Source organism: Gopherus flavomarginatus, chromosome 2, assembly GCF_025201925.1.
Source record: "Gopherus flavomarginatus isolate rGopFla2 chromosome 2, rGopFla2.mat.asm, whole genome shotgun sequence".
In the NCBI taxonomy this organism is placed as follows: domain Eukaryota; kingdom Metazoa; phylum Chordata; order Testudines; family Testudinidae; genus Gopherus; species Gopherus flavomarginatus.
In genome coordinates this window covers 302,075,767-302,101,810 of record NC_066618.1, presented here as the reverse complement: position 1 = coordinate 302,101,810, position 26,044 = coordinate 302,075,767, and the positions used below count along the sequence as shown (strand labels likewise).

Here is a 26,044-nt window from a genome sequence, read left to right as displayed (position 1 = left end):
AGCCAGAGCGAGGCAGGCAACAGGACACATTGCAGCAGGGGAAACATCTGGGTTTCTCCCCACTGAAGAAATCCTTCCCCCCCCCCCCCCGCTTTTCTCTCCCATCCTCTGTAGAAGAACCTATATTCTGCAGGCAATACAGCTGAGCCGAGCAGCTGGGATGCGAGCCTAGGACTTGGGAGACCTGGGTTCACTCTGCCACAGACTTTGTGTGTGCTCTTGGCCCAGGTACTTAGCCTCCGTGGCTCGGTTCCCAGCTGTTCCATGGGAGAACAGCTCTGCCCTGCCTCCTGGGGTGGGTGAGAATTGGGAGGTTCTCCACTACTGCAGTGCTGGGATCCATATGAGGATCAGAGACGGCTGTGGGGGCAGCTCTTTGGGACGAACCCTGCTCCAGACTCGAGTATAACCGTGTTTGGGAGGCCAGGGGAGTGGAAGCAGACGGAGCTGGCTGGGGCTCTGCCCTGGAAGGGTTCCGGCGAGGCCATGGCTGTGGAATCCCTGGGCACAAGAGTGGGAAAGCTGTGAACAGACCACGCAGAGCTGCTGGCTGGTTTCGGATAATCTCCTTTACTGCCCTCCCTGCGGAGAGGGCCTGGGTCCATACTGCATCTTTTACAAACACTTCACGGTATATACAGGTCAGGTTTTAGTGTTTTGCCCCCCCAAAAGAGAGATGCATTTGGCTTGTTAATCAGCCCCTGCTGCCCTGAACAGAAACAAGCGGGAGCCAGGGGAGCCCAGCGTCCCAAGGGGAGGGAGCTGGGACCGGGCACCCCGGCTCAGGCTGGAATATGTTACACAATCGCCCACGTTAGTACATCATGCAAAAGCAAAAACTGGATAATGAGAATAATATAGTGACAAATGCTGAGGGATAACATGCCTTGATTTCCATGTAGCCAATGACAGCGGGTGGCAGGGGGGAGGAGGAGGAGGAGGAGAAATGGGTTTGGATCCGCACACGTGAGGGGTCGCTGCTGGACCACGGCACATGCCGTTCTTTGCCCACTGCTGGTGATGGCGGAGGGGAAAGGCCATACAAGTGCAAGGAGTCAGGTGCCCTTGTCTGGGGAACTGGAGCTGAAGGCCCTAGAAGCCAGGGCCAGCCCAAGGGGGGAGCCCCAATGACATCACAAGCCAGGGCTGATCCCCAGGGTGACTTCACGGCTCTTATTGCTGCAGACAGAGGGCAGAGCACCGTTCAGCCCTGGGGGGCTGCTGAGAATGGGAGCGGGCGAGACAGACTAGTGGTCACCGTGCAGTTCCTGCGTTAGGCACACATGCTTGCGTGAGCAGGCAGCAACGCTAGCCCAGGCTCTGCGCAGACATCCTCCCCCCAGCACTCTGCTGGGCTGCAGTTCTCCAGAGCCCCGGCCTACAGGTCCAGGGACAGAGGATCAGCTTCCAGTGCTGCGCGGGGAAGGACACGGGCGCCTGGAGGGGTGCTGCCCCCCACAATCTCTGACCAGGCCCGCTGGACCAGTGCAAAGGGAGGGGGAATCCTCAGTGCTGTCCCACTTCCCCCCAACACTGGGGTACGGGCTCCTCGGCAGCGGGAAGGACAGTTGGAATGGACATCCAGCAACACTACAATAAAGTGAACAAAATAAAGAAAAGGATGGGATGAGATGGGAGGATTCGTTCATGAGATGACGCCATCAAACAGAGCCAAGAAAGCTGCACAGATTCGCTCACCCAAACCCTATCTGTCCATATCTCTCGCCCTCCCCCGGCAAGCTAGTACCCTCTCTCCGTTAGCCCCTTCAGACTACATAAACACACCTGACCCCGTGAGCCACTGATGGGTTACACGATAGGTGAGCTCACGTCACTGCAGACAACGGGAGCTGCAGGTGCTCAGAACCGATTCAGTGTGGAACTGCAGGTTACTCTACCCCAAGCCCTCCTGAGAGCAAAGCAACAGGCACAACCTAGTTTGCGTGGAACCAGCCCACCTTCAGACTGCTCCAATGCATGTCAACACTCCAGTACTCCGAAGTCTGGGGAACAGTTTCCAGCCCTAGATTTGCAGAAGTCCAGGCTCCAAATGCAGAGACTCAAAAGAGGTTGAAGTTACCTGTGTGGAGGAGTACAGCCGAGGAGCTGCTGAGTCCGGGGCTCCCTGGGAACTGATCCAGGACTTGCTAACGTCAGAGACCCAGCTAAGGAATTCTCCCAGTAGCAGGGGGACTTCTCTGGTGGGACTGGAAAAAGATGTCTGACAGAGAGAGAGAGCATCATTACGGGTGGGAAAACATGGGAGAGAAATGAAGAGGGAAAGAAATCAAGGTGAGAAAGAAAAGTAAGAACCGGAGTTTTAACAAAGTCAGCACCTCCACGCTGCTGTGCTGGACTACGACCCCCTCCGAGCAAGGCAGACCTTGAAACTTGCAGCTGCTATCAAGCCTCTTGCTTTGGATCCAAGGTCAGACATTCTGCAAGAAGCCCATTTAGCAAAGGGTAGGGGTGTGTCTAGCGGGCTTCCTCCACAGCTGGCATGACTAAATGCCTCCTGAGGTCCCTTCCAACCCTGAGATTCTATGACCTGTGCGCAGAAACCTTGCGTGCGTGCACATGTGCACATAGAGACCAGGGCTGCTTTGTCAAGGCACTGGGCCAGCCCAGGTTGCCAGGCAGGCAGGGAGGTTCTGATAAATACCTGTCAATTCATTAGTCTAATGATTCACTCTAAGAAATCAACCTTGTACAGGGCACTTCCCAGATACACGACGAGAGACAGAGACAGACAGATAGACAGACACATGCAGACATCGCCACCGGCTAACAGCAGCACATGGCAATGTAAGTTTCCCCCGGTTATTTGGCCCGGACAAGCAAAGCACGATGGAATGCGTCAGAGTGAACAAGCAGGCTGGAGGAGGAGGCGCAGATGCAAAGTAAAACCTCTTGGGGGGTGAAGCTGTGGAGCAGAGAGGCAGGCAGATCCATCCCCATGGCAGCAGGCTCTGTGAAAGCACAGACACAGCCCCAGCATGCACTTACAGTCTGAGTGCTGAGTCCACAGCGGCTGCGGGGAGGTTCTGGGAGGCAGGCTAAGCAGCTCTTGGGAGGAGGCAGGTAGCAAACAGCAGCCTTCTCCTCCGCCCTGCCAAAGGGCAGCAGAAAGGATCCAGGCAACAGCTCCAGAGCTGGTGTGCAGAGGTTGCTGTCCTGCGCCAAAGCGCTGAGAGGGACGGTGTGGTCAGTCCACAGTCACAGTCTCTTTTCACGGGAATAGGGGAGGGCAGCAGGTCTAGGAGCTGGGGACGGTATCCTCTCCTCCTCTGGGGGTGGCATGGCATGAAGCTGGCAGAGTTAATAAAAAAGTCACTAGCTAGTTAGGCTCAAAACTGTCAGCAGGTTCCGCCGGGCTGTGGGAGCAGCTCGGTAGTGGCTGGTTTTGGCTACTCTGCAGATGGTACGAACTGAAGCAAGCTCCTGGGTTACTGAGCTGGAGGGGTGTGTTCTCTCTCTCATCACTAAATATACAAATACTGTCCCAACAATCATATATATTAATATATATTAGTCTTGTCTTTTTGGTTAAACTTTAGGCACTGCTTTGGAAGAACATTGGGATTTAAAAATAATAATCGGATGATTAGCCAGTAGCTTTACCACATGCAGAGCAGGATAAATGGGAAAGTGTTTGGGGGGGCCGGGTCAAGCAGGGAGGGGACTTTATGCCACTGTCAGCTGAGGCCTCTGCAGTTTGGGAAGCTTCCTGTTTGCTTCCCATCCACAGCTCCCGTTGAGGCTGGACAAGGCGAGTGTGAGTTCAGCGGCATCCACGTCGCTCTGGGGACCTGATGTGTATCTGCGTCCGTAGCTGGAGGAAGAGTAGGATGAGGAAGAGAAGGTCATGGAGAAGCCGGAGCCAGTGGCATCAATGCTCCCTCGCCTGGAGCCTGATCTAGATCCTGTTCGGGAGCCCGATCTAGAGCCAGAGGTGGAGCCAGAGCCACTGACGTTGTAGGGGCTGTAGTATCCTTTGCTGGACTGGGAGGAAGCTTCCAGCAGGCGCAGGCCTGTTCCCTCCTCAACCATGCTTCTGTCCATTGCATCCTTGTAGGAGATCTTCAGTTTCGTTTTGGGGCAGGTGAGATACTTGGAGTAGGTGTTCACGTCCCGCAGCTTTTGGGCTGTGCGCGTGTCGATTGTGCCTTTCTGCAGCGCATCATCGAGCGAGACCCGGCCTGGCACGTCGGGCTCAATCAGCCCACCCGTCAGGTACTGTACCTCCAGGAACCGCTGCCCGGCTTCATAGTACAGCCAGCCCTTCTTTAAGGCTTGGGCGGCTGACATTTTCGTCTTGGTTCTCGGATCCTCAAAGCCATAGAAGGCCTTCTGAGCGAGGTTGATCCTGTCCACCATGATTTTGTCAACCAGGCCCTTGTTGACTGCATCAGCAACAGAGAACTTCTCCCCAGTGCTGGGGTCGATGATGCCTCCGGTGCAGGCCTGGGACTCCAGCAGCCTCTGTCCAGTGATGTTGTCTACGAGATTGCGGTGCATGGCCTCCGTGATGGACACTTTCTCCAGGGTGTCCGTGTCCAGGATCCCAGCAATCGGACCGGTCTCTTCAGCAGGGTCACTCCAGGATGTCAGCTGAGCTCTTGCAGGGGCTGGGCTTACAGGGTAGGAGGAAGAGGACCCAACAGAAGAAGATCTCGATCGGAAGCCGCTCACATTTCCAGAGAGCATGTCTGCGAACTCAGTGATGGACAGGGTGCCGGAGCGATACTGGTCCAGGGCAGACTGATCAATCAGGCCCTTTGCAATCGCGTCGTCAATGTCGTACTGTCGCCCGGACCTCCTGTCGATGATCATGGACTTGACCACCCCGTCCGAGGAGGAGATGGTGATCTCTTCCCACTCACACTCTTGCTCGGAGAGCTCCAGGTAGGTCTGGTGGTCAATGAGGCCTTTGCGGTAGGCTTCATAAACTGACATCTCCTTCCCTGTCTCTGGGTCGACGATCACCACTCTGCGCTTGCGGACAGATGACTTGGACGAGGTCTTTCTCTCCCGCTTCTTCTCCTTCAGAGGGAGCAGGCACAGCCCGGTCTCCGGGTCGGTGATGCACCGCTCCATGAGCTGCAGGTAGGTCAGGTTCTCCTCAGTGTTGGGATCAAAGAAGCCCTTGGTGTCGTCGCTGGGGTCCAGGAGGATCTCGTTCATTTCCTCGTCGAACAGGCCCCGCTTGTAAGCCATCTCCACGGGCAGGCGATGGCTTTCCTCTGGATCGATAATGCCTCCTGTGGCGATCTGGGCCTCTAGCAAACGGATCCCATGATCTTTCAGGATCAGGCCCTTCTTCATGGCCTGGAAGAGAGAGATCAGTTTGCCCGAGTAGGGGTCTTTGTAACCGGTCACCGCCCTCTCCGCTGAAAGGAGCTTGTCCTTGAACTCTGGGCCCACTATGCCCATCCGCACCGCCTCCTCCACCGTCAGCTTGAGGCCCTTGATGGGGTCGATCACGTACCCAGTGGCTGCCTGGGCCTCCAGCAGCTCAAAAGCTGTGCCAGGCCGGATGATGCCTTTCTTCATGGCTTGGTACACGGAGAGCCGTTCCTTGGTGGAGTCCACGAAGACACCAGCGATGCAGCTGGTGCCCTCCAGGAACTTCTGCAGGTTTTTGGAGACTTCTTCGATGGAAGTTAAGCCCTCTTGGAGGCGCTGGGCTGTCGCTTCGTCCATGACCTGGGAGCGCACCAGCTCCTCCACGCTGATCTGCTTCCTCAGGCCCCGGAAGGTCAGCTTCCTGGTGTCACACAGGGGCAGCAGCAGCTGGCCGTTGTTCTCATCCTTCCGGCACCGCTTGAGCAGCTGCAGGTAGCTGAGCTTCTCGTCCGTGGAGGGGTCCACATAGCTCCGGACCTCGCTGGGCTCCGACAGCCTGTCGCAAGTCTCCTTGCTGAAGAAGCCACGCTGATAGGCAACCTCCAGGGGCAGGTGGAACCCCAGGAACGGGTCGATGATGCCACCAGTGGCTAGCTGAGCATCCAGCAGCCGGAGGGCTTCCTCGGCAGGGATCAGATCCTTCTTCATGGCCTGGAAGAGCGAGATCTTCTGCTCACTGTACGGGTCCCTGTAGCCAGTCACAGCTCTCTCTGCGGACAGCAGCCGGTCGTGGATTTCCGGCCCCACCACTCCTTTCCTGACAGCTTCGTCTACCGTCAGCATCTCATTCTTTATGGGGTCAATCATGAAGCCAGTGGCAGCCTGGGCCTCCAGCAGGGAGCGGGCTACCTCAGAACTGATCAGCCCTTTCTTCAGGGCCTGATAGACACTGAGCTTTTGCTTGGTGGAGGGGATGTAGATGCCAGCTATGCAGCCAGTTCCATACAGGTATTTCCAGATGGTCTCCATCTCCAGGATCTCTCTGATGGTCTTGGAGCCTTGCTTCAGCAGGTTATATATCTCCAGGGAGATGATCCTGGCCTCATAGAGGTCGTCAGCAGTAATCCGGCGCCGGACAAAGTCGTAGGAGGTTAGGTCCTGCTGCCGGATGATCTCTGTCTTCTCGATGATCTCAATGATGATGATGATCATGCGCTCCTTGGTCACCTGGCCAGAGCGGAACTCCTCCATCAGCCGCTTCCGCTGCTCCTCGGGGATGAGGTCTGACTGCATGATCTCCCACAGGGACATGGAGGAACCGGCCATGCTGCCCACGGGGATGCTGACCTGCGTTTCCTCAAATGCTTTCCGGGTCTCTGCCTCCGTGTACACGTGGGTCGTCTCCACCATGGTGGGCTTCTCCGGCTGCTTCAGGGGCAGGAGGTACAGGCCGGTCTCGGGGTCCTCTATGCACCTCTCCTTTAGCTGCAGGTAGGTGAGGTTCTCCTGCGTGTTGGGGTCGAAGAAGCCCTTGGTGTCGTCGCTGGGGTCAGAGAGGATCCGGTTCATCTCTTCGTCGAAGTAGCCCCGCTTGTAAGCTACCTCCACGGGGAGGCGGTGACTGTGCACGGGGTCGATGATGCCGCCGGTGGCCACCTGGGCCTCCAGCAGGCGGATGCCGTGCTCCTTGAGGATCAGCCCCTTCTTCATGGCTTCGAAGAGGGAGATGGTGTTCCCAGAGTAGGGGTCCCTGTACCCAGTGACGGCCTTCTCCGCAGAGAGCAGCTTCTCGTGGAGCTCTGGCCCAACGAGACCAGCTTTCACAGCATCGTTGACACACAGTTTTTGGTTCCTTTCGGGGTCGACCATGAACCCACTGGCTGCTTGAGCTTCCATCAGGGTGACAGCGGTGCTTGGCCTCAGCAGGTTTCTCTTCATGGCCTCGTAGAGGTTCAGTTTCTCCTTCGTGTCTTCCATGTAGATGCCAGCGATGCAGTCGCTGCCCCGCAGGAACCTTTTCACAGAGTCCGTCTCAGAGAGGTCTTTCACTGACTTCTTACCTTCCTTGAGCTGCTCGTACTGGGCTTTGCTAAGGACCCTAGACTCCAGCAGCTCGCTAGCAGGCACAGGGGCTCGGAGGCCACTGAACATCAGCTTCTCCTGCTTCTTGGTCTCCGTTTCCTCAATGATGGTGATCATTATCTTGATGATCTTCTCAATGGTGACCTTGCCAGTCTTGTACTGTCGCAGCAGCTCCCTCCTTTGCTCCTCGGTGAAATACTCAGAGTGGATGAGCTCCCAGATCGTCACTGTCCTGCCCTTCAGGCTGCCAGCTGGCACCTCCAGGGTCGCCTTGTCCAAGGACTCCTTCGCCTGGCTGTCACTGTAGACCTCCTCCTGCTGTGACCGGATGGCCTGATCTGAGAGGGGCAGCAGGTAGAGGCCGGTCTGCTTGTCCGGTCGGCATCTCTTCTGCAGCTGGGCATAGGTGAGGTTCTCCTGAGTGTTGGGGTCGTAGAAGGCCTTGGTGTCATCGCTGGGAGTGGACAGGGCCTTGTTTGTCTCCTCGTCGAAGTAGCCCCGCTTACAGGCAACCTCGAGCGGCAGACGGTGGCTGTTCACAGGGTCCACTATGCCACCGGTGGCCAGCTGGACGTCCAGCAGGCGGAGCCCGGTATCGCTGGGGATCAGGCCTTTCCTTAGTGCTTGGAACAGGGAGACAGTCTGTCCGGTGTACGGGTCTTTGTAGCCAGTCACAGCCTTCTCTGCAGACAGCAGCTTCTCATGGAACTCTGGCCCGACAATCCCAGCTCTCACTGCCTCGTCCACTGAGAGCTTCTCGTTCCGAACGGGATCGATGATGTACCCCGTGCCTGCCTGGGCCTCCAGCAGTGGCAGGGCAGCCTCTGGCTTCAGCAGGTTTTTCTTCAGGGCGCCATAGAGCGTGAACTTCTGCCCAGTCGACTCCACCAGGACACCAGCAATGGTGTCGGTGCCCTTCAGATACCTCTTTATGGCGTCTGCATCAGCCACGTCCTTCACAGACTTCTTGCCCTGGTGCAGCTGGTTGTAGAGATCTTTGTCAATGATTTTGCTCTCCAGCAGCTCGGCGGCAGGGACAGCCGCGCGGAGCCCTTCAAAGCACAGCTGGCTCTTCTTCTCACTCTCTTCCATTACGGTGATGACGATCTTGATGATCTTCTCCACGGTGATCTTGCCAGTCTTGTACTGCCGGAGCAGGTCTCGCCTCTGCTCCTCGGTAAAGTATTCTGAGTTGATGATCTCCCAGATGGTCACCGTCTTTCCTTTGAACGTGCCAAAGGGGGCAGACACCGTGGCCTTCTTGAAAACATCTTTGGCCTCTTGATCTGTGTAGGCCAGGTCCCCTCCTTTGGCTGCTCTGTCGGTGAGCGGCAAGAGGAGAAGTCCAGTCTCACGGTCAGTCAAGCATCTCTCCATCAGCTGCAGGTAGGTCAGGTTCTCCTGCGTGTTAGGGTCGAAGAAGCCCTTGGTGTCATCTGTGGGGTCTGACAGGGTCTGGTTCATCTCTTCATCGAAGTAGCCCCGCTTGTAGGCCGCTTCCACGGGCAGGCGGTGGCTGTTCACGGGGTCGATGATGCCGCCAGTGGCGATCTGGGCCTCCAGCAGGCGGATGCCGTGGTCTTGGACAATGAGGTCTTTTGTCATAGCCTGGAAGAGGGAGATCTTGTCTCCGGTGTAGGGGTCTCTGTACCCAGTCACCGCCCTCTCGGCAGACAGCATTTTATTGTGCAGCTCTGGTCCAATTACTCCTTCTTTCACAGCCTCATTTACAGAGAGCCTCTTGCTTCTCACTGGGTCAATGATGAAGCCAGAGGCAGCTTGTGCTTCCAGGAGGATGAGTGCCGTGCCTGGGCTCAGCAGCTGTTTCTTCATGGCCTTGTAGATGCTCATCTTCTCGTTGGTGGGTTTAATGAGCAAGCCGGCGATGCTGCTCCGGCCCTGCAGGTATTTCCTGAGGTCATCCCTCTGCGCAAGCTCAGTCACAGTCACCGTCCCTTTCACCAACTTGTCTAAGATCTCTTTGCCCAGGATGCCAGCCTCAACCAGCTTCTCTGCAGACACCTTCTGCCGGATGCCATCAAACGCAAACTCTGGCTCCCCGTTCTGAGGCAGGCCATCCATGGCGTCTCTGCCATTGGGCACCGCTTTGGTTGGAGTCAGCTGGGTAGGCAAAATCACTGCATCTTCGGGAATGTCGTCTGTTTGGATCATGATCTCTCGAGTCTGGGCCAGCGCAGCCCTATGCTCCTCTTGTAGCTGTTCCAGTTTCTCCCTTAGCTTCTGGTTTTCCTCTGCAAGGAGTTTCTCTTGCTGCTGCCGCTGCTTTTCCAGCTGCTGCAGCTCCTCCTGCTTACGCTGGACATTTTTCTCCGCCTCTTTCTGCTTCTTCTTTGCATCGTCCAAGGTGGCCTTCAGCTGCTGTTTCTCCTGCTCCATCTGCTTCTGCTGCCGCTCCTGCTCTGCCTTCAGGTTCTCAGCTTTGTTCATCTCATCTTTGAAGAGTTTCTCCAGCTTAGCTTTCTCTTCCTCAATGAACCTCTCTTTCTGAAGCAGGCTATCCTTCTCCGTTAAGAAGCTCTGCTGGAGTATCTGAGTCTCCTGACGGAGCTGCTCCTGCTGAGCCGTCTGTATCTGGAGCAGGGAAACAAAGAAACATCTCTTAGACCAAAACCCACTTAACCCCAAATAGAGACCACAAAAACCTGGTGCAAACCGGGATAACCATTAGCGTGAGGGCGCTAGCAGGAAAACGCTTGTGGTGTAGCAGCAAGTCGTATTACAGGCTAGTACCTTGGGCTTATATTAGTAGGCACACGGGTCGGGCCCCTGCGGTGCATTAGTGTTAACGGGGTGGGGTGGAGTGGGAAGAGGAGGAGGAGTTTGGGCATCACTGCACACTAGACTGGATTAAAGAAGCAGGAAAGGGGACACCGTTCTTTTGTTGGGGTCAACAAAGCTAGCCATGCCCCATGATGCATCCCAAGGAGCAGAGTTAATGTCCATAATGGCCAAGGACCTTAGAGTCACTGTCTGTGCCTAGTGCTAAGGGAGTGGACACGCAGTGTCTCCAGGAGAACGGCACAACATGTGCAAGGAGGATGGACTCTACCCAGACCAGTAACAGACGAGCAATCTCTGTTGGGGGCATGAGGCAAAGCTGCTCCAATACATGCCCAAGGTCGATTACAGGTCACACTGCAGCTGGAGCCCTAGTACTGCACACGCATGTAAGCTGTGTGCGTGCGCTCACGGGAAATGCAGGAGCAAGGCTGAGAGTCTGAGTCTGTGGAGCAGAGACTTGGTGCCTTGGGTGAGGTTTTCTAGAGCACTCCAGTGACCCAGGAGCATAAGTCCCCCGAGAGCCGATGGCACTTGTGTTGCTAAACCATGGAGGTGCTTTTGAAAATCCTCCCCTTGTCTGTGCCCATGTCTCCTCTGACACTGGACCCGTAACAACCCTGGGGGCTCAGCTGACACCAGGCTGTGGGCAGCCCAGGTGGGGTATGGAGGGTTGTTGGTTACTAAGGGAACTATTTAACTTTGGACCCTGGCTGACATTTTGTGGGTGCAGTCAGCTGTCTGAGCAGAGGATCGCCACGCTGGCTGTCCCAAGGCTGCCGTTCTGCGTGGTGAGGACAGTAAGGGGAGGGTGTCCCCCAGCATGAACATGACAGCAAGGGGGGAGAACAGGAGAATCAGTACCTCTTCTGATCTCTGCTGCAGCAGCTCCGCCTCCTGCTTCAGCTTCTCCTTCTCCCTCTCCAGCTCAGTGATCGCTCTCTTCAGATTCTCCGCGTCCCTGTCACTCTGCTGCCTCTGGATCTCCAGCGTGTGGACCAGCGTCATCTTCTCTTGGGTAGTCAGCTCCATCTTGTGCAGCTTCCCACTGATCTCCTCCGCCTGCTTCTTGAACCGCTTCGCGTCCTCCTCTGCCTTGGCCTGGGCCATGCTCATCTCCGTCACGTGCAGCTTGAGGCGCTCGGCCTCGGCCATGATCTCCAGCTGCCGCTTGCGCTCAGCCTCCAGGAGCTTCTGGAAGCCCTCGGTCTCCTCAGTCAGGCGCTGCTGCATCTGCTCTTTGTCCTCCTGGAGCTTCTTGGCGTGCTCCTGAGCTAGGTCCTTCTGCCTCTGCAGCATCTCTGCCTCCGCCTTCAGCCGCGTGGCCTCCTGCACTGCCTGCATCTTCTCCTTCAGCATCTTCTCAGCCAGCGCCCGCTGCTGCGCCAGGTCGTCCTCCGCCAGCTTCCGCATGCGGGCGGCCTCCTGCGCCTCCACACTCAGGCGAGCAGCCTCCTCTGCCACGAGCTTCATCTTCTCAGCCTCCTCCACCAGGAACTTCTGGGTGTTGTCCTTGTCCTTCAGGATCAGCACCTTGTTCTCCTCCTCGATCCGGGTCTTCAGTTTGATCAGCTCTTCCATCTGGATCTTCACCTTGAAGAGCTCTTCCTCCACCTGGGCCTTCTGCCTCATGGCGTCCATCACCTCCTCCTTCAGCCGCTGCAGCTCCTCGTCCAGGATACTCTTTTGGTGGTCCGTCTCCTCCAGCTGCAGCTTGACCTTGGTCAGCTCCTGCTCCACCTGGGCCTTCTGCCTCAGCGTCTGCTCTGCAAACTTCTTGTGCTTTTCCATGTCGGCGTCAGCCAGCTGCTTTTGCTTCAGAGCCGCCTGCTCAGCTTGGGCCCGCTTAGCCGCCTCCAGCTCAGCCTCCTTCCTGAGCTTCTCAGCATCCTCCTGGGCTCTGGCTTTGGCCTGAGCCTCCTCCTCAGCTCGCTGCTTCAGACGCTCTGCCTCCTCCACCTGCTGACGGGACAGGGTTGCATCCTGCTCAGCCTTGACACGTGCAAACTCTGCCTCCTCTGCCGCTTTCTTGGCTTTCTCGGCCTCTTCCCTCAGCTTGTCCAGGATGTTCTGTTCCTGGCGCCTCGTCTGCAGCAGCTCCTGCTCCTTCTGCTGCACAGTAGCCAGGTGGGCCTTCTCCTCGGCCTGAATTCTCTTCTGAGCTGCTTCCTGGGCCAGCTGGATCTGCCTTTCTGACTCCTTTTCCGCCAGCTCCTTCTGCCTCTTGGCCTCCTCCACCTTGGCTTTCAGGCGCTCCACCTCGTCCAGGGCAACTTTGCGCTGCCGGGCGGCTTCCTGCTCCGCAGCCAAGATCTTCTTCACCTTCTCCTCGGCCTCCCTGCGGCGGTTCTCCTCCTCCAGGGCCAGCTGCCGCTGCTTCTCAGCCTCCTGCTCGGCCTTCTCCTTGCTGCGCTGAATCTCCTCCGCATTGCTCTTGATCTTGCTCAGCTCCAGCTCCAAGTCTGTCTTGCCCGCTGATGCCTTCTCAAAGTTGATCTTTAGGATGCGGATCTCCTCCTCGATGATGCGCCGCTGCTTCAGCGTATCATCCACAATGCTCTTCTGCCGCTCCAGCTCCGTATCGGAGGACTTCTTCAGCAGGGTGATCTTCTCCTCAATGTCGTGCTTGTGCTGGGCTGCCTGCTCTTCCAGCAGCCTGCGCTGGTAGGCCTCGTCCTCCGCCAGCCGCCTCAGCCGCTCGTTCTCTGCCTCCTTCTCTTTCAGGGCGATCTCTGCTTCTGTCTTCTGCCGGGAGGCCTCACTGATGGCGGCCAGTTTCTCCTTCAGGATCCTCTCTGCCTCGGCTCGCTGTCGGGCCGCCTCCTCCTCGGCCAGCTGCCGCTGCCGCTTGGCCTCCTCTGACAGGGCGCGCAGCCGAGCCGCCTCCTCGGCCAGCTCCCGCAGCTTGCTGGCCTCGGCTTCCAGTTTCTGCTTGGACTTCTCGCTGGTGGAACGGGAATCCTCCTCGGCCTTGGCCTTGTTCTGCAAAAGGATCTCCATCTCAGCACGCAGCTTGGCCAGCTCCTCCTCCACCTCCTTCCTCTTATGAATGGCCTCACTGATCTCATTCTTCAGGCGGAAGAGCTCCTCTTCCAGCAGCAGGCGTTGCTGCTCCCGGTTCTCCATCTCCGCCTTCAGCCGGATCAGCTCTTGCTCAGCCGAGAACTTCTGCTGGGCGGTGCCCTCTGCCAGCTTCCTCTGCTTCTCCAGCTCCTCCTCAGCCAGCTCCTTCTGCCGCAGGGCAGACTCCTCCATTTTTGCCCTCTTCCTGGCCTCCCTCTCTGCATCCTCTTTCTGCTTCTCAGCCTCCTCCTGAGCCAGGGTCTTCTTGTGAGCCACCTCCTCTGCCTGCAGCCGGAGGCGCAGGGCCTCGTTTGCCTTCTGCCGCCATTTCTCCAGCTCCTTCTCTGCCTCCTCCCTGGATTTCTCTGCCTCCAGCTGCTGCTTCTTCAGGCGCTCTGCCTCCTCCTGCAGATGGGTGACTGTGATGTGCTCCTGCTTCAGGGACATCTCCAGCTGGGCTGTCTTCTCTGCGAAGGACAGGCGCTTGCTCTGCAGCTCGGTCTCTGCACTCTTCTGTGCCATTTCCTGAGCCACTTGGATCTGCCGCTCCTTCTCCAGCTCAGCCTGTTTCATCCTCCTCTCTGCCTCCTCTGCCTGCATGCGCAGCTTCTCCAGGTCCTCCATGGCCTTCTGTTTCTCCCGGGCCGCATTCTTCTCTGCCTGTACCTTGCGATTCAGCTCCTCCTCCGCCTCCCGCTTCTTCTGCGTCTCTTCCTTCACCTGCTTGCGCAGGCGCTCGGCCTCCTCCTGGGCCAGCTTCTTCTGCCGCTCGGCCTCCTCGGCCCGGGCCCGCAGCTCCCGCAGCTCAGTCTCCGCACTGGACTTCTGCTTCTCAGAGGTCTCAAGCTGCAGGCGGATGATGTGGATCTCCTCCTCCACCTTCCTGCGGCTGTACTCCACCTCCTCGATCAGCTTGTCCTTGGATTTGATCTGGGTATCTGAGTTCTGCTTCAGCTGCATCAGTTCCTGCTGGATGTTCTGCTTCTGCTGTTCGGCGTCCACAGCCACCACCTCCCTCTTGGAGACCTCCTCGTGCATGCGGCGCTGCAGCTCCTGTGCCTCCTTCTCAGCCTGCGCTTTGGCTTTGGCATGCGCCTCAGCCAGCTGCTTCTGCTTCTCCAGCTGGGCCTCCACCTCCGCCAGCCGCTTCCTCTCCTGCTCCTTCAGCTTCTCCACGGCTTTCTGAAGGGGGAAGAGTGCAAAGAAAACAAAAGGGAGAAGACGAAATCACAAGGAAAACACGGAACCAGCAGCACACACACATCCAATGAGAGATGGTCCGGGGCAGGGGGTGGGGGATGTGGCATGGGGATGGCCTGGAGCCCCCGGCTCACCCATAACTAGAGGTGGCAATGCTGGCTTCTGGAAGACGTATGGCAGACAGAGAGGGGACACGGCACTGCTATATCTCACTTAGTACAGCTCGGGGAGGCGGGTGACAGACCGTGACACAGCAAGTGGGATGGCTGTGCGGGAAGCAGGGTGACCAACGAAGCAAGAGCAAACAATGGAGCACGAGCAAAGCCCACGGCAAATGAAGACAGGAAGCTAGCAGCTTGCACACCTTCACCATGCCTACTGCGGGACATTCCCCTGGCAGCCACCAGGGGAGACTTCTGCCTCTGGAGGCCCCAGCCCAAAATCAACAACTGCAGAAAAGTACAGTCGGCTCGGGGGCGAGTGAGGAACCCAGTCAGGCTGCAGAGCCGGGAGTGTGGGGAGAGAGCGTGGGCGATACGGGCAGCAGAGAGAGAAGGGAGCAGAGGGCAACAGAGGCACACGGTAACCCTCTCCTCACCAGGACAGAACAGTGTGTGGAGAGAGCTTTGAGTTCTACCCTGGGCTGCCCAGCTGCCTCACTGCCCCACTCCCAACAGCCCCGGCTAGCTGGCCCCGTAGAGCAGGAAGGAGACCTGCAAGGGCGCATGCAAACGCTGCCTTTTCCAGCAGTAGGGACATCTGGGAGCGGATTTACAGCTGCCCGTTCTCCCCAGGGCCTTCTCGGTGGGAGGGAGAGGGAAGCGGCGACCTCGCAGAGCTCTGCCCGGCAGCAGGGCTGATCCGGAGGGCGGAGGGTGAGCAGGGTGACGTCTGCACACTGCAAAGCTCTGACCAAGGGCCTGGTGCTTCCAGAGCCAGGGGCCCTGCTGAGCTCTGGTCCCACCCTCGTCTGTTTGCCTGGACTCTAGTGAGGTCTCCACTAGTTCCCCCATTGGCCCAGTGGGTCGGGAGAAGGGCCTGGGGGCAGGTCCTGCAGGGGGCGGGGCGAGGCAGGAGGCGCAGGGAGCAGGTGCTGGTAGCAGGTTGCTTGTGGCCATGTGGTGAGGTGGAGAGAGGGAGGCTGAGGAGGAGCATACGCAGAGGGGAGTACCTGGTGCAGAAATCCCAGAGTCATCCTGGATTTTTACCCTCCATTAGATCCCAACCAACACAAACATCCCCCAAGACAAAGCACCGGCCCAGCGGCTCCTCTTCCCAGGCGGAAATGAAGAATTAGAGAGGTTACAGCAGAGAACAAACGAGGAGCTGAGATCCCGCGGCAGGACGAGCTCCATGCTCACACAGACGCTGACTGTACTAAGTGTATCTGGGAAGTGCCCTCCTAACAGCCGAGTGAGCAGAGCCCTGCAGACCCTGGCCAGGACCAGGGCAGGGCTGAGGCAGCAGAGCCCTCGGGGAGTATCTGTTTGCTGTACCCAGAGCCAGCCGCCAGATCAGCACAGGGTTAGAGGCCTGAGCTGGGCATTAGTGATGCGGGACGGGTATTAACATGGACCATGTTCCTTGTTGTTATGGAAGGAGCGAGACCAACGCAGTAGATGCATGCCAAGCCCTGGGCCGCTCCCGCTTTCCTACCTCCTCCTCCTCCAGCCGCCGCAGGGTCTCGCTGATGAACTTAATGTACTGGCTGGTGAGAGTGGTCAGCTCGCTGTACTGCGTCCGCAGGTCCACGTACTGCAGCCAGGAAACACAGGTCAGCGGGTGCCTCCGAGGCATGGCAACCCCCTCCCATGGGCTCCCTGGCACCCGACACCAGGGACTGACCCAGGGTGGCCCGCCAGTCCGCAGGCCCATACGTAGAGGAGGGCCGCAGCCCTCAGCTCAAGTCCAGAGGCAGCTCCTCCAGGCCCAGCTGCCCCCGCTCTGCCCTGCACTGGCCCCTGCTGCTCCAGGGAGCCCCCCTCACCTCCTGGATCACGCTGTCAGACGCAGACTGCACTTTGGGTTTCTTGGCTGGGGAAGCCACGGGTTCCACCTGGGCTTTGTACGTCACCAACTGCAGCTCATAATCCTGGAGGAGAAGAGCCCGTGTCAGAGACTAGCAGAGACCCAGGAGCCAGCGACCCCCTAAACAGGCTCCGTGGGATTCCAGCCTGCACCCCACAGCCTGGGGCTCTGCTAGGGAGAAACCTCGTCTCTTGGGACACACGAGTATCCTGGCTCCCGCTGAGCCACCGGGCCGTGATGGGAGCAAACTCCGCCCAGGCCAGCTCTGCTGTCATGTTAAACCCTAACCCAGCCTGACCCCAGCCACCTGTGCCAGCGCTCCTGCTGCAGAGCCTGTGGGCAGAGGGCTCAGCCTGGCAGGCCAGAAAGCAGCGTGGGATTGTGGGAGGAGCCTCAGGCCCGCACCTTGATGGCGTCGATGTACTGCTTGGCATATCTCTGGCACTCGTCCACCTTCTCCCGGTTCCGGTCGCACTCCTCCAAGAGTTTCTGGGGAGAGACAACTCATGAACACCGCAGCCCCGACTCCAGAGCATCCTCGCCCCTCGGCTCCAGGCAGCCCCCGAGGGGCAAGCCACCCAGGCCAAAGGGCAGGCAGAGAGAAAAGCAGCCAGCGGAACAGAATCCTGCCACTGTTGGCTTTCATTGCCCCGTGCCAGCAAGCCACCAGCTCCCCTGCCCCACGTGTCCCTGAGGGGCGTTCCCGCCGGGTGCCCCGTTGCTGGCGTCCCAGGGGGGCATCCCCGCCAGCTGTCCCATTGCTGGCATCCCTGGGGGGTGTCCCCGCCGGGCGCCCTGTTGCTGGCATCCCTGCCGGGTGCCCCATCACAGGCGTCCCTGGGGGGCGTCCTGTCACTGGCACCCCTGCTGGGTGCCCTGTCGCAGGCATCCCTGGGGGGCGTCCCCGCCGGGTGCCCCGTCGCTGGCATCCCTGGGGGGCGTCCCTGCCATCTGTCCCATTGCTGGAGTCCCTGGGGGGTGTCCCCGCCAGGCGCCCTGTTGCTGGCATCCCTGGGGGGCGTCCCTGCTGGGTGCCCTGTCGCTGGCACCCTGCTGGGTGCCATGTTGCTGGCATCCCTGGGGGGCGTCCCTGCCAGGTGTCCCGTCACTAGTGTCCCCGCTGGGCGCCCTGTCGCTGGCATCCCTGGGGAGCATCCCTGCTCGGTGCCCCGTTGTTGGCGTCCCTGGGGGGCATCCCCGCTGGGCACACCATCGCTGGCATCCCTGGGGGGCATCCCTGCGGGGTGCCCCTGTTACTGGCGTCCCTGGGGGGCGTCCCCGCCGTGCACCCTGTCACTGGCGTTCTTGGGGGGCGTCCCTGCCGGGTGCCTCATCACTGACGTTCCCACCGGGCGCCCGGTCGCTGGAGTCCCTGGGGGGCGTCCCCGCCGGGCGCCCTGTCACTGGGCTCCCTGGGGGGCGTCCCTGCCAGGCACCGTGTCGCTGGGCTCCCTGGGGGGCGTCCCTGCTGGGCACCGTGTCGCTGGGCTCCCTGGGGGGCGTCCCTGCCGGGCACCGTGTCACTGGGCTCTCTGGGGGGCGTCCCTGCCAGGCACTGTGTCGCTGGTGTCCTTGGGGGGCGTCCCTGCCAGGCACCATGTCGCTGGTGTCCTTGGGGGGCGTCCCTGCCAGGCACCGTGTCGCTGGGCTCCCTGGGGGGCGTCCCTGCCGGGTGCCCCATCGCTGGCGTTACCTTCTCCTGCAGGAGCTGCTCCCGCACACTCTTGCTGTCCGTGACGGGCACCGACTGGATCTGCTCCTGCCTTTGCTTCGCATCCTGGATCCACCGGATGAGCCATTCGTAGCTCTCGTGGTAGTAGCGCTGCTGACGGCCCAGCTGCTGCAGCTCGCGCTGGCGCAGGTCGATTTGGGTCAGCACGGCCTGCCAGCGCTCCAGGAGATGCTGGATCCGCTCCCGGTACCGGTCCAGGTCCACGTCCCGCTCGCTGTGGCCTCTCACCATCCGCTCATTGACGTCCTTGGCCTTGTCCAGGTCTGACTGCAGGGTGCTGAAGAGGGGCTGGTGCCCTTCCACCTGCCCACGCAGTCTCTGTGGCACACAAGGGCCAGGTCAGCAATGGGCACCTCCCTGCCCCTGCCCCCGCTGCTCTGCCATCCCACCCCTGGCTGGACGCGAGCGATGCTCCTGGTGAACGAAGCCCTTGCAGGAGCCCCACGGTTTTTCCGGACCCGGGTCCTGGCCAGCTGCTGGGCACTGCTCCCCCGCTCCAGCCAGGGCCCCGCCCTTCTCCTAACAGTGCCGCCCCAGTGCCTGTATGTGGCCCCATGAGCTCTCGGTTCTGGGGCAGGGCCCAGCCCCCCTGTGATCCAGGTCTGTGTAAGAGGCAGATCTGGGCCTGGGGAACACCCACGCTGCACCCAAAGGAACTGATCCTGTCTGGGCAAGCAGGGGTCTCCCTGGCCATTACCTTCAGCTCTGCCTTGTTAGCCTCTAGTTCCTTGAGGTCGGAGGGCACGGCCTGCACCTCCTTCAGCTGCTCCTCGTACCTCTGGACCAGCTCCTCTGCCCCCTGCGTGCTGCGGATCACCAGGTTGATGGTCTTCAACCTGTGGGAGGAGCAGATTAGCTCGCAGGGCAGCCAGAAGGCAGGGAACAGAAGAGACCTGTGCGGGGGCCAGGAGGGCGACCCTCAGCCCCTCTCAGCCCCTGTCCCGTGGCGAGCACTCCCACAGAGCCAGGATGGGGACCAGCCTGGGCTGCTGGCATCGCATTGTCCCAGACACGCTCACTGGAACATGAGGCCCGCTAGCCTGTTCTTGATACTGATCGGGGGCGAGGAGGGTGGCTCCCTTCCCTGGCTCCTGCAGCAAAAGGGGCTGGCTCCTGCCTTGGAGAAGGGGGGTTGGAGCCTCCCAAATGGTCTCATTTTCCCTCTCCGAACACACCTGAGCATTCAGCCTCCCCGCCCCCGGGGCAGGGAGCTCTCCCGGCTAATCGAGAGAGGACACACCTCTGTGGCATGGCATTTAGACATGCTGCAAGCAATGGGTCCCTGGGGCCCCTGCATGAGATGGGAAATACCCCACGCCTCTCCCTCTGCCGTGGCTGCAGACCAGACGGGTAAACTCTAGCTCCTGCGCCAGGCCTAGGTCTGAGGTGGGCAAATTCCCCCCAGTCATTATTCCGTATCCCTCCCAGGACATTACTGACATGAACTGTGACCATATAGAACATTGTTGCAACCAAGGTCCTATAGTGGCACCAAATCCTGTACAAAGAACGTCCAGTAAGGTGTCTATGGAAAGGTTCTGGATTGCTGGGTATGATTATGCTGATATGCAGATACCACGATATGCAGGTATCATGTTTGTATTTCAAGTTATAAGTATTGGCTCTATCCTGTCTGTATTTCACACTTGTGCTCTGTTTCTTGGTGACACCCCAGACAATTTGGTGTCAGCTCTGCCTGGCCTGCTTGATGGCCCCTTAAGGACTATCAGCTACACAAATGACTCATTGAGAGAAGGCAGATACGCCTTGTGACTCAGCAAGGCAGGGCCAGGCCTTTGGACAGAACTCTGAGGATTTCCAGGCCATGAGCTTGGTGGCTTGTGGTTGGAACAAAGGAAGCACAAGCCACATGGCAAAAGGACTATAAAAGGCTGCTGCATCTTCTCCATCTTGTCTTCAATCCTGCTTCTTTCCCCTGAAGGGACTTTGCTACAAATTGGAGTCCTGAACAAAGGACTGAATGACCCATCCCAGCAGTGGATGTTCCAGAGACTTGATTTGAACCTGCAGTTTATTCTATCACGGCTACAAGCCTGAACCAAGAACTTTGCAATTACTGGATGTAATTGATTCCGTTTAACCAATTCTAGCTCTCACCTCTACCTTTTTCCTTTTATGAATTAACCTTTAGATTTTAGATTCTAAAGGATTGGCAACAGCGTGATTTGTGGGTAAGATCTGATGAATCTATTGACCTGGGTCTGGGGCTTGGTCCTTTGGGATTGAGAGAACCTTTTTCTTTTACTGGGGTGTTGGTTTTCATAACCATTCATCCCCAGGACAGGTGGCACTGGTGGCGATACTGGGAGACTGGAGTGTCTAGGGGAATTACTTGTGTGACTTGTGGTTAGCCAGTGGGGTGAGACCAAAGTCTTCTCTGGCTGGCTGGTTGGTTTGCCTTGGCGTGCAGAGAAACCCCAGCCTGGGGCTGTGACTGCCCTGTTTGAGCAATTTGTCCTGAATTGATTCTCTCAGTTGTGTCCAGCCAAAGGTCGCTTTGTTACACCTCCATCACAGCCCCAGGCTCCCAGCTTGCTCAACCAGGGGTCTGGCTGGCCCCCGTCACTCATCGCCCATCTCTGCCTTTTCTGAGCTGGGGTGCCCAGCGTCCTGCCCACATACAGAGCGGCTCTAGGACATCCCCAGCCCCACCCAGCTGCGCACTGTGCGGGGGCTGCCCTGGGCCACCCAGGTCCCTCTCTGGAGTGAGTGCAGCAAGCACAGGGCCTAAACCGGGAGAGGAGGTCAAAGAGGCTCCAGTGCTGGCTGGCACCTCGCTGCCCGTTCTCCTGGCTCAGCTGGGACCCTTGAAGCTCCTCACAGCCCTCACCTACGTAACCGCCAGCACCTGGCACCCAGAGCAGCTTGTCTCCCAGACAGACAGCAAAGAAAAGCTAATTGGGGGTGGGGGGCACAGCATATACAGAGTCCCTGCCATGGGGGGAGCCTGGAGGAAAACTGTCCGGGGGAGAGGGAGATGGGGGCTGCAGGGAGTCCCTGAAACAGAGAGGCTGGAGGTGGGGGAGGCCTGGGGGCTGGAAGGAGCCCCCAAGGTGCAGAGTGAAGCTATTCAGCCCAGGCCCCACACTCACTTCTCCAGGTAGATGGTGGAGAGGCTGTACACCTGGTCCATCTTCTGGAGAGTGATCTCCAGCTCCGAGCGCAGGACAGGGGCTGAGCTCGAGTGCTCCGGCTGGGCCAGCACCTTCTCTGTCTTCTCGCTCACCTTCTCCAGGCTCTTCCGGATGCCCTCCAGCTCCACATGGATTTGCTGCGGGAATAGGGTGAGGCTGTTACTTCAGGCAACCTGGTGACACCCCAGGCTGGCGCCTGGCCCAGCACTAGCTGGGTTTCCCAAGACCCTCCCCAGAGCAGGCCAGTTCTGGTGCCAGGCCAGGTAATGCCACGCTGCGCTCCAGCTCCAGGGACATGGCAGAGCGTCTCGCTATCACACGGGAGGCCTGTCACCAAGTGTGACGTTTTTAAAAAGGTTTCAGGAAGCCTGCACGTGCCTCAGTTTCCCTGCGCATGGCACTGGTCCCTAGGGGGAGGAAAGGGCTATGTGAGGGAAGGCGATGCAAACACTGCCCGGCTGGCTGGGGCTAAGTGGGTTACTGGAAAGGAGCTGGCTGAGGCCATGAAGACAATGGCAAATCCAACAAGCTGGCGACCGCTCACCTTTTGGGAGGTGGGGAACCTGTGCCCACAGGACAGCCCCAGCGTAGGTAGTGTCCACACGGCAGCTGTGCCCGGGCACTGGCTCCTGTGTAGACGTACCCAGGGAGGGACAGGAGGGGCTGAGCCCAGCCCAGCCCATTGGCCTGAAGCAGGATGCGGCAGGGATCCCTTCTGGGGTCAGCCTGGGAGGGGATAACTCTGGCTTTGCTACAGGGATGGAGGTGGCTTCTTGCAGACTGGAGCACAGCAGGGGGCCAGTGCCCTGGGGCAGGTGGGTTCTGATGTCTGAGTAGAGAGCTGACTGGGTGCAGGATCCCCACGGGGGGCTGAGGGGACGTATCTGCTGCTCGCTGATTGGCTGGGCACAAGATCCTTTGGGGGGGTGTACCTGCTGCTCGCTGATGCGCTGGGCACACTCCTTGACCGGGTCCTTGTCGAGGGGCGCCCGAATCTTGTGGACAGTGCGGGACTCGCAGCCCTCCAGCTGCAGCCGGATGTCCTTCAGCTGGGAAATGTAGCTCTTGCACATGGACTCGTCCTGCTCCCCTGTGCAGGGTCAGTGGCATCATTAGTGACAAGTAGGGAGAGGTCTTCGGGGCACAGCCCTATGGGCCCAGAGGGGTTGGGGGACACCCCACACAGAGGAGGGGCTGTAGGATGAGAGGTCTCCCGGGCACGGCCCTATGGGCCCAGAGGGGTTGGGGACACCCCACACAGGGAACGGGCCGTAGCACGATAGGTCTCCTGGGCACGGCCTTATGGGCCCAGGGGGGTCGGGGGCACCCCCCACAGAGGAGGGGCCGTAGGACGAGAGGTCTCCTGGGCACGGCCCTATGGGCCCAGAGGGATTGGGGCGCACCCCACACACGGGAGGGGCCTTAGGACGAGAGGTCTTCTGGGAAGGGTTCTGCTGGGGGGAGGGGCATGTCACAGACACAGCCTGGGCGGGGGAGAGACAGACACAGCCCTATTGCAGACATGGCCCCGTGGGGTAATGGCCTTGTCGCAGGCGTGGTCCCCAATGTGTGTATGTGGAGGGGTGTCCTGGCTTTGTTGCATGCCTGGTTGTAGTAGTAGGATTTTATGTTTGTATTTTGTATAATTTAGAATGAAAGATAAAGGATAATTGTAATCCCTTCAGTAATCACAGAACCCTTTCTAAAATGTAATCCTGTCTGACATTCTCTGTACAATTGTTTGGGGTGAGTAAAGGATGTGTGTGCATGGCTAAGGATGAGTGTGAAAGCCATCCCAAATGTCCAGATGGTCAAGAAGAAGTGAGAGACTTGGAGAGACAGCAGGAAACAATCAGAAAACATCCATTGCATCTGATGCTAAACGAGTTAGCAGCATCCACAACCTCAGAGGTGAGGCAAACACCCCTGAAGGCAAGACAACAAAGAAGAGATAACAGCAGAAAACCCCAAGATTAACCTCACCTAAGGACTAAGGATCACAGAAGGACATTGCAAAATCCATAGACTAAGGTGGGAATTGACAAGTATAAAGCTGGGGTGTTTCACCACAGAACTCTGGGTTCAGTCCTGCAAAGCCTCGGATCGTGACCGACAGAGCCCAGCTCCTCCCTCGTGCTCAGTCTAACTGGCCATTAGATTGACTCGAGCTACGATCTGCAGGACCTGTTGTGCATGTGTGTGATTGAACGCATGTGCATTTCCAATAAATGCATAGTGTTGCCTTTTCCCTGAAAAAGATCCCGTGATTCTTATCAGCGTAACAAGGTCCCTGGTCGGGGGCCAGCATGGCCCCAGCGACACGGGAGGAGCCCAGACTGGCGGGCGCGGGCCTGGTTACCTTTCTCCAGGCTGTGCAGCAGGTGCTCGTATTTCTGGGTGCAGGCCCTGTACTCGCGCTCCATCTGCAGCCGGTCGTCCGGCAGAAAGCTCTGGGAGTCCTGACTGTCACGCATGAACTCCTGGAAATGGGTCTCCAGGCTGCGCAGTGTCTGCCGGTAATCCTCAGGCTGCAGCGTCCGGAACTGGGGGCCAGGCACACGGCCTCAGACGGGCGCCAGTGCCCCCATGCCCAGCAAGAAATCCCCCTGACCAGCTTCCGCCCCAGGCCAGCCATGGGTGACACCCTGTTCTCGCTACCCCAGCGACAGGTGGGTGTTAGGGGGCAAAGGGACCCTTCCCCAGGCATGAGGCTCTCTCTCGAGATTGAGCCTGAATCTCCCACCCTCCCAGCTCCTCCCTGGGATCTCCAGCCCCCTCCCCCACCCCGTGAACAGGGCTGGGGCCCCAACGCACCATGAGCAGGGACCAGGACTGGATCTGCTGGATGTCCCGGACCAGGTACTGCCAGGCCAGGAGGCTCTTCATATCCACATGCAGCTGGTGCCACAGTGTCACCACGTGCTGGTGGCTGACATCCAGCCTGGGGAGAGCGAAAGCCAGTGAGCTCAGCCCACATGGCCGGGCGGACGGCAGGGCTCCCTGGCACTCGAGGCCCAGCCCCCAACAGCACCACGAGACCTGGGGGGACCCACGGAGCTTCAGGGGAGAAAAGCTGCTGCCCCTGTGGCTGGCATGGGGATGGAGACAGTGCCCCTGACACGGACTGTCCCAGGCAATGGGAGAGGAGACCAGCCCAGGTGGGAGCAAAGGGAGGGGGCAAGGAGGGGTCCCGATGGATGGGGGAGGGGAGCCGAGGCCTGGCCGTGGAGGGGAGCCGAGGCCCAGCCCGGGAGGGGTCCCGACGGATGGGGAGTGCCCCCGACCCCAGCCCCGCAGTGTCCCCGCTCGCACCTGCTGACGGCGTCCAGTGCCTCCCTGTTGGGCGGGGGCACGAGGAAGCAGACGGACGGCACGATGGACTCGCTCCCCGAGCCACTGAGCACTTTCCACTTGGAGGGCTGGGCGTTGCTCAGCAGGACGCACTCGTCTCCCTTGTGCACCGTGATCTGGGGAGCCAGGGGGCAGCGTCAGCCCCACACGCCAGAGCCCGTCCGGCCAGGCTGAGCACTGGACCCTGCACCCACCCTGGAGCCAGCGCCCTGCGCCAGGCTCACCCTCTGCACCCCCTGCCTGTGCTGCTCCATGTTGGATAATGCAGCTGGGTCCCGCCCCTAGGCCCCTGCCCATCAACCCCCACCCCTCACACCTGCTCCCAATTCCTTGGCCCCCGCCCCAGACCTCCAACCCCCGCCCCTCACACCTGCCCCCAATCCCCGGGCCCCTGGGCACCAGCCCCTGCCCCAGGTCCCCGCCCCTCGCCCCTGCCCCCAATCCCTTGGCCCCTGGGCCCCCGCCCCAGACCCCCAACCCCCGCCCCTCACACCTGCCCCCAATCCCCGGGCCCCTGGGCACCAGCCCCTGCCCCAGGCCCCTGCCCCTCACACCTGCCCCCAATCCCTGGGCCCCTGCCCCCAGACCCCTGCCCCTCACATCTGCCCCCAATCCCTGGGCCCCTGCCCCCAGGCCCCTCAACCCCCTCCCCTCGCCCCTCACACCTGCCCCCAATCTCTGGGTCCCTGCACCCAGACCCCAACCCCCAGGCCCCCGCTCCTCACACCTACCCCCAATCCCCGGGCCCCTGCCCCCAGGTCCCTGCCCCTCACCCCTCACACCTGCCCCTAATCCCTCAGCCCTTGGGCCCCTGCCTCCAGGCCCCCACCCCTCACACCTACCCCCAATCCCCAGGCCCCTGCCCCCAGACCCTCAATCCCCGCCCTCACACCTGCCCTCAATCCCTGGGGCCCTGCACCCAGACCCCAACCCCCAGGCCCATGGCCCTCGCTCCCAGCCCAGGGCCACCCACCCCCACACCTGCCCCCAACCCTAGGTCCCAAACCTTGCCCCTGCCCCTCAGCCCGCACTCACCTCCACCTGCTTGTAGTCACAGACGGCCTGCACTGGCAGCCGGCCCTTGAGCGGGGTGCCCGGGTTGCGTGGCCTGAGCTGCACGATGGCTTTGGCCCGCTTGGCCAGCCCCGTCAGGTGCCCTTTGTACTCCGCGATCTGCTCCTTCTCGTCCTGTGGAGGGAGCAGGGTGAGGGGGGCAGAGTGACGGGGGGGAGAGGCTGTGACGAAGTGGGGCTGTTCTTAATGTTTCCTCTGAATACTTGGGGGAGGC

The 26,044-nt window shown here is 59.5% G+C and overlaps 1 protein-coding gene and 1 long non-coding RNA gene across 16 annotated transcripts in view; one reads left to right on the top strand and one right to left on the bottom strand.

Annotated features, from left to right (window-relative positions):
• Positions 1 to 26,044, top strand: part of LOC127044516 (uncharacterized) — a 109,857-nt gene that overhangs the window by 6,656 nt on the left and 77,157 nt on the right. The window lies entirely within an intron of this gene.
• Positions 2,125 to 26,044, bottom strand: part of PLEC (plectin) — a 162,558-nt gene continuing 138,638 nt past the window's right edge. For 13 of the 15 annotated variants that reach the window (XM_050939269.1, XM_050939270.1, XM_050939268.1 and 10 more), the window contains 15 exons: positions 25,792 to 25,944; positions 24,718 to 24,872; positions 24,220 to 24,346; positions 23,765 to 23,948; positions 22,338 to 22,495; positions 21,364 to 21,542; positions 18,948 to 19,086; positions 18,212 to 18,568; positions 16,924 to 17,007; positions 16,478 to 16,582; positions 16,147 to 16,245; positions 11,092 to 14,472; positions 3,007 to 10,020; positions 2,337 to 2,438; positions 2,128 to 2,221 (listed from right to left, as the gene is read on the bottom strand). In XM_050939269.1, the coding sequence (XP_050795226.1) occupies positions 3,685 to 10,020; positions 11,092 to 14,472; positions 16,147 to 16,245; positions 16,478 to 16,582; positions 16,924 to 17,007; positions 18,212 to 18,568; positions 18,948 to 19,086; positions 21,364 to 21,542; positions 22,338 to 22,495; positions 23,765 to 23,948; positions 24,220 to 24,346; positions 24,718 to 24,872; positions 25,792 to 25,944 (11,457 nt within the window). In that variant the 3' untranslated portion in view covers positions 2,128 to 2,221; positions 2,337 to 2,438; positions 3,007 to 3,684. Of the gene's footprint in view, positions 2,222 to 2,336; positions 2,439 to 3,006; positions 10,021 to 11,091; positions 14,473 to 16,146; positions 16,246 to 16,477; positions 16,583 to 16,923; positions 17,008 to 18,211; positions 18,569 to 18,947; positions 19,087 to 21,363; positions 21,543 to 22,337; positions 22,496 to 23,764; positions 23,949 to 24,219; positions 24,347 to 24,717; positions 24,873 to 25,791; positions 25,945 to 26,044 lie in introns of all 15 variants that reach the window. The other 2 variants (XM_050939279.1, XM_050939266.1) reach the window with 1 other exon arrangement.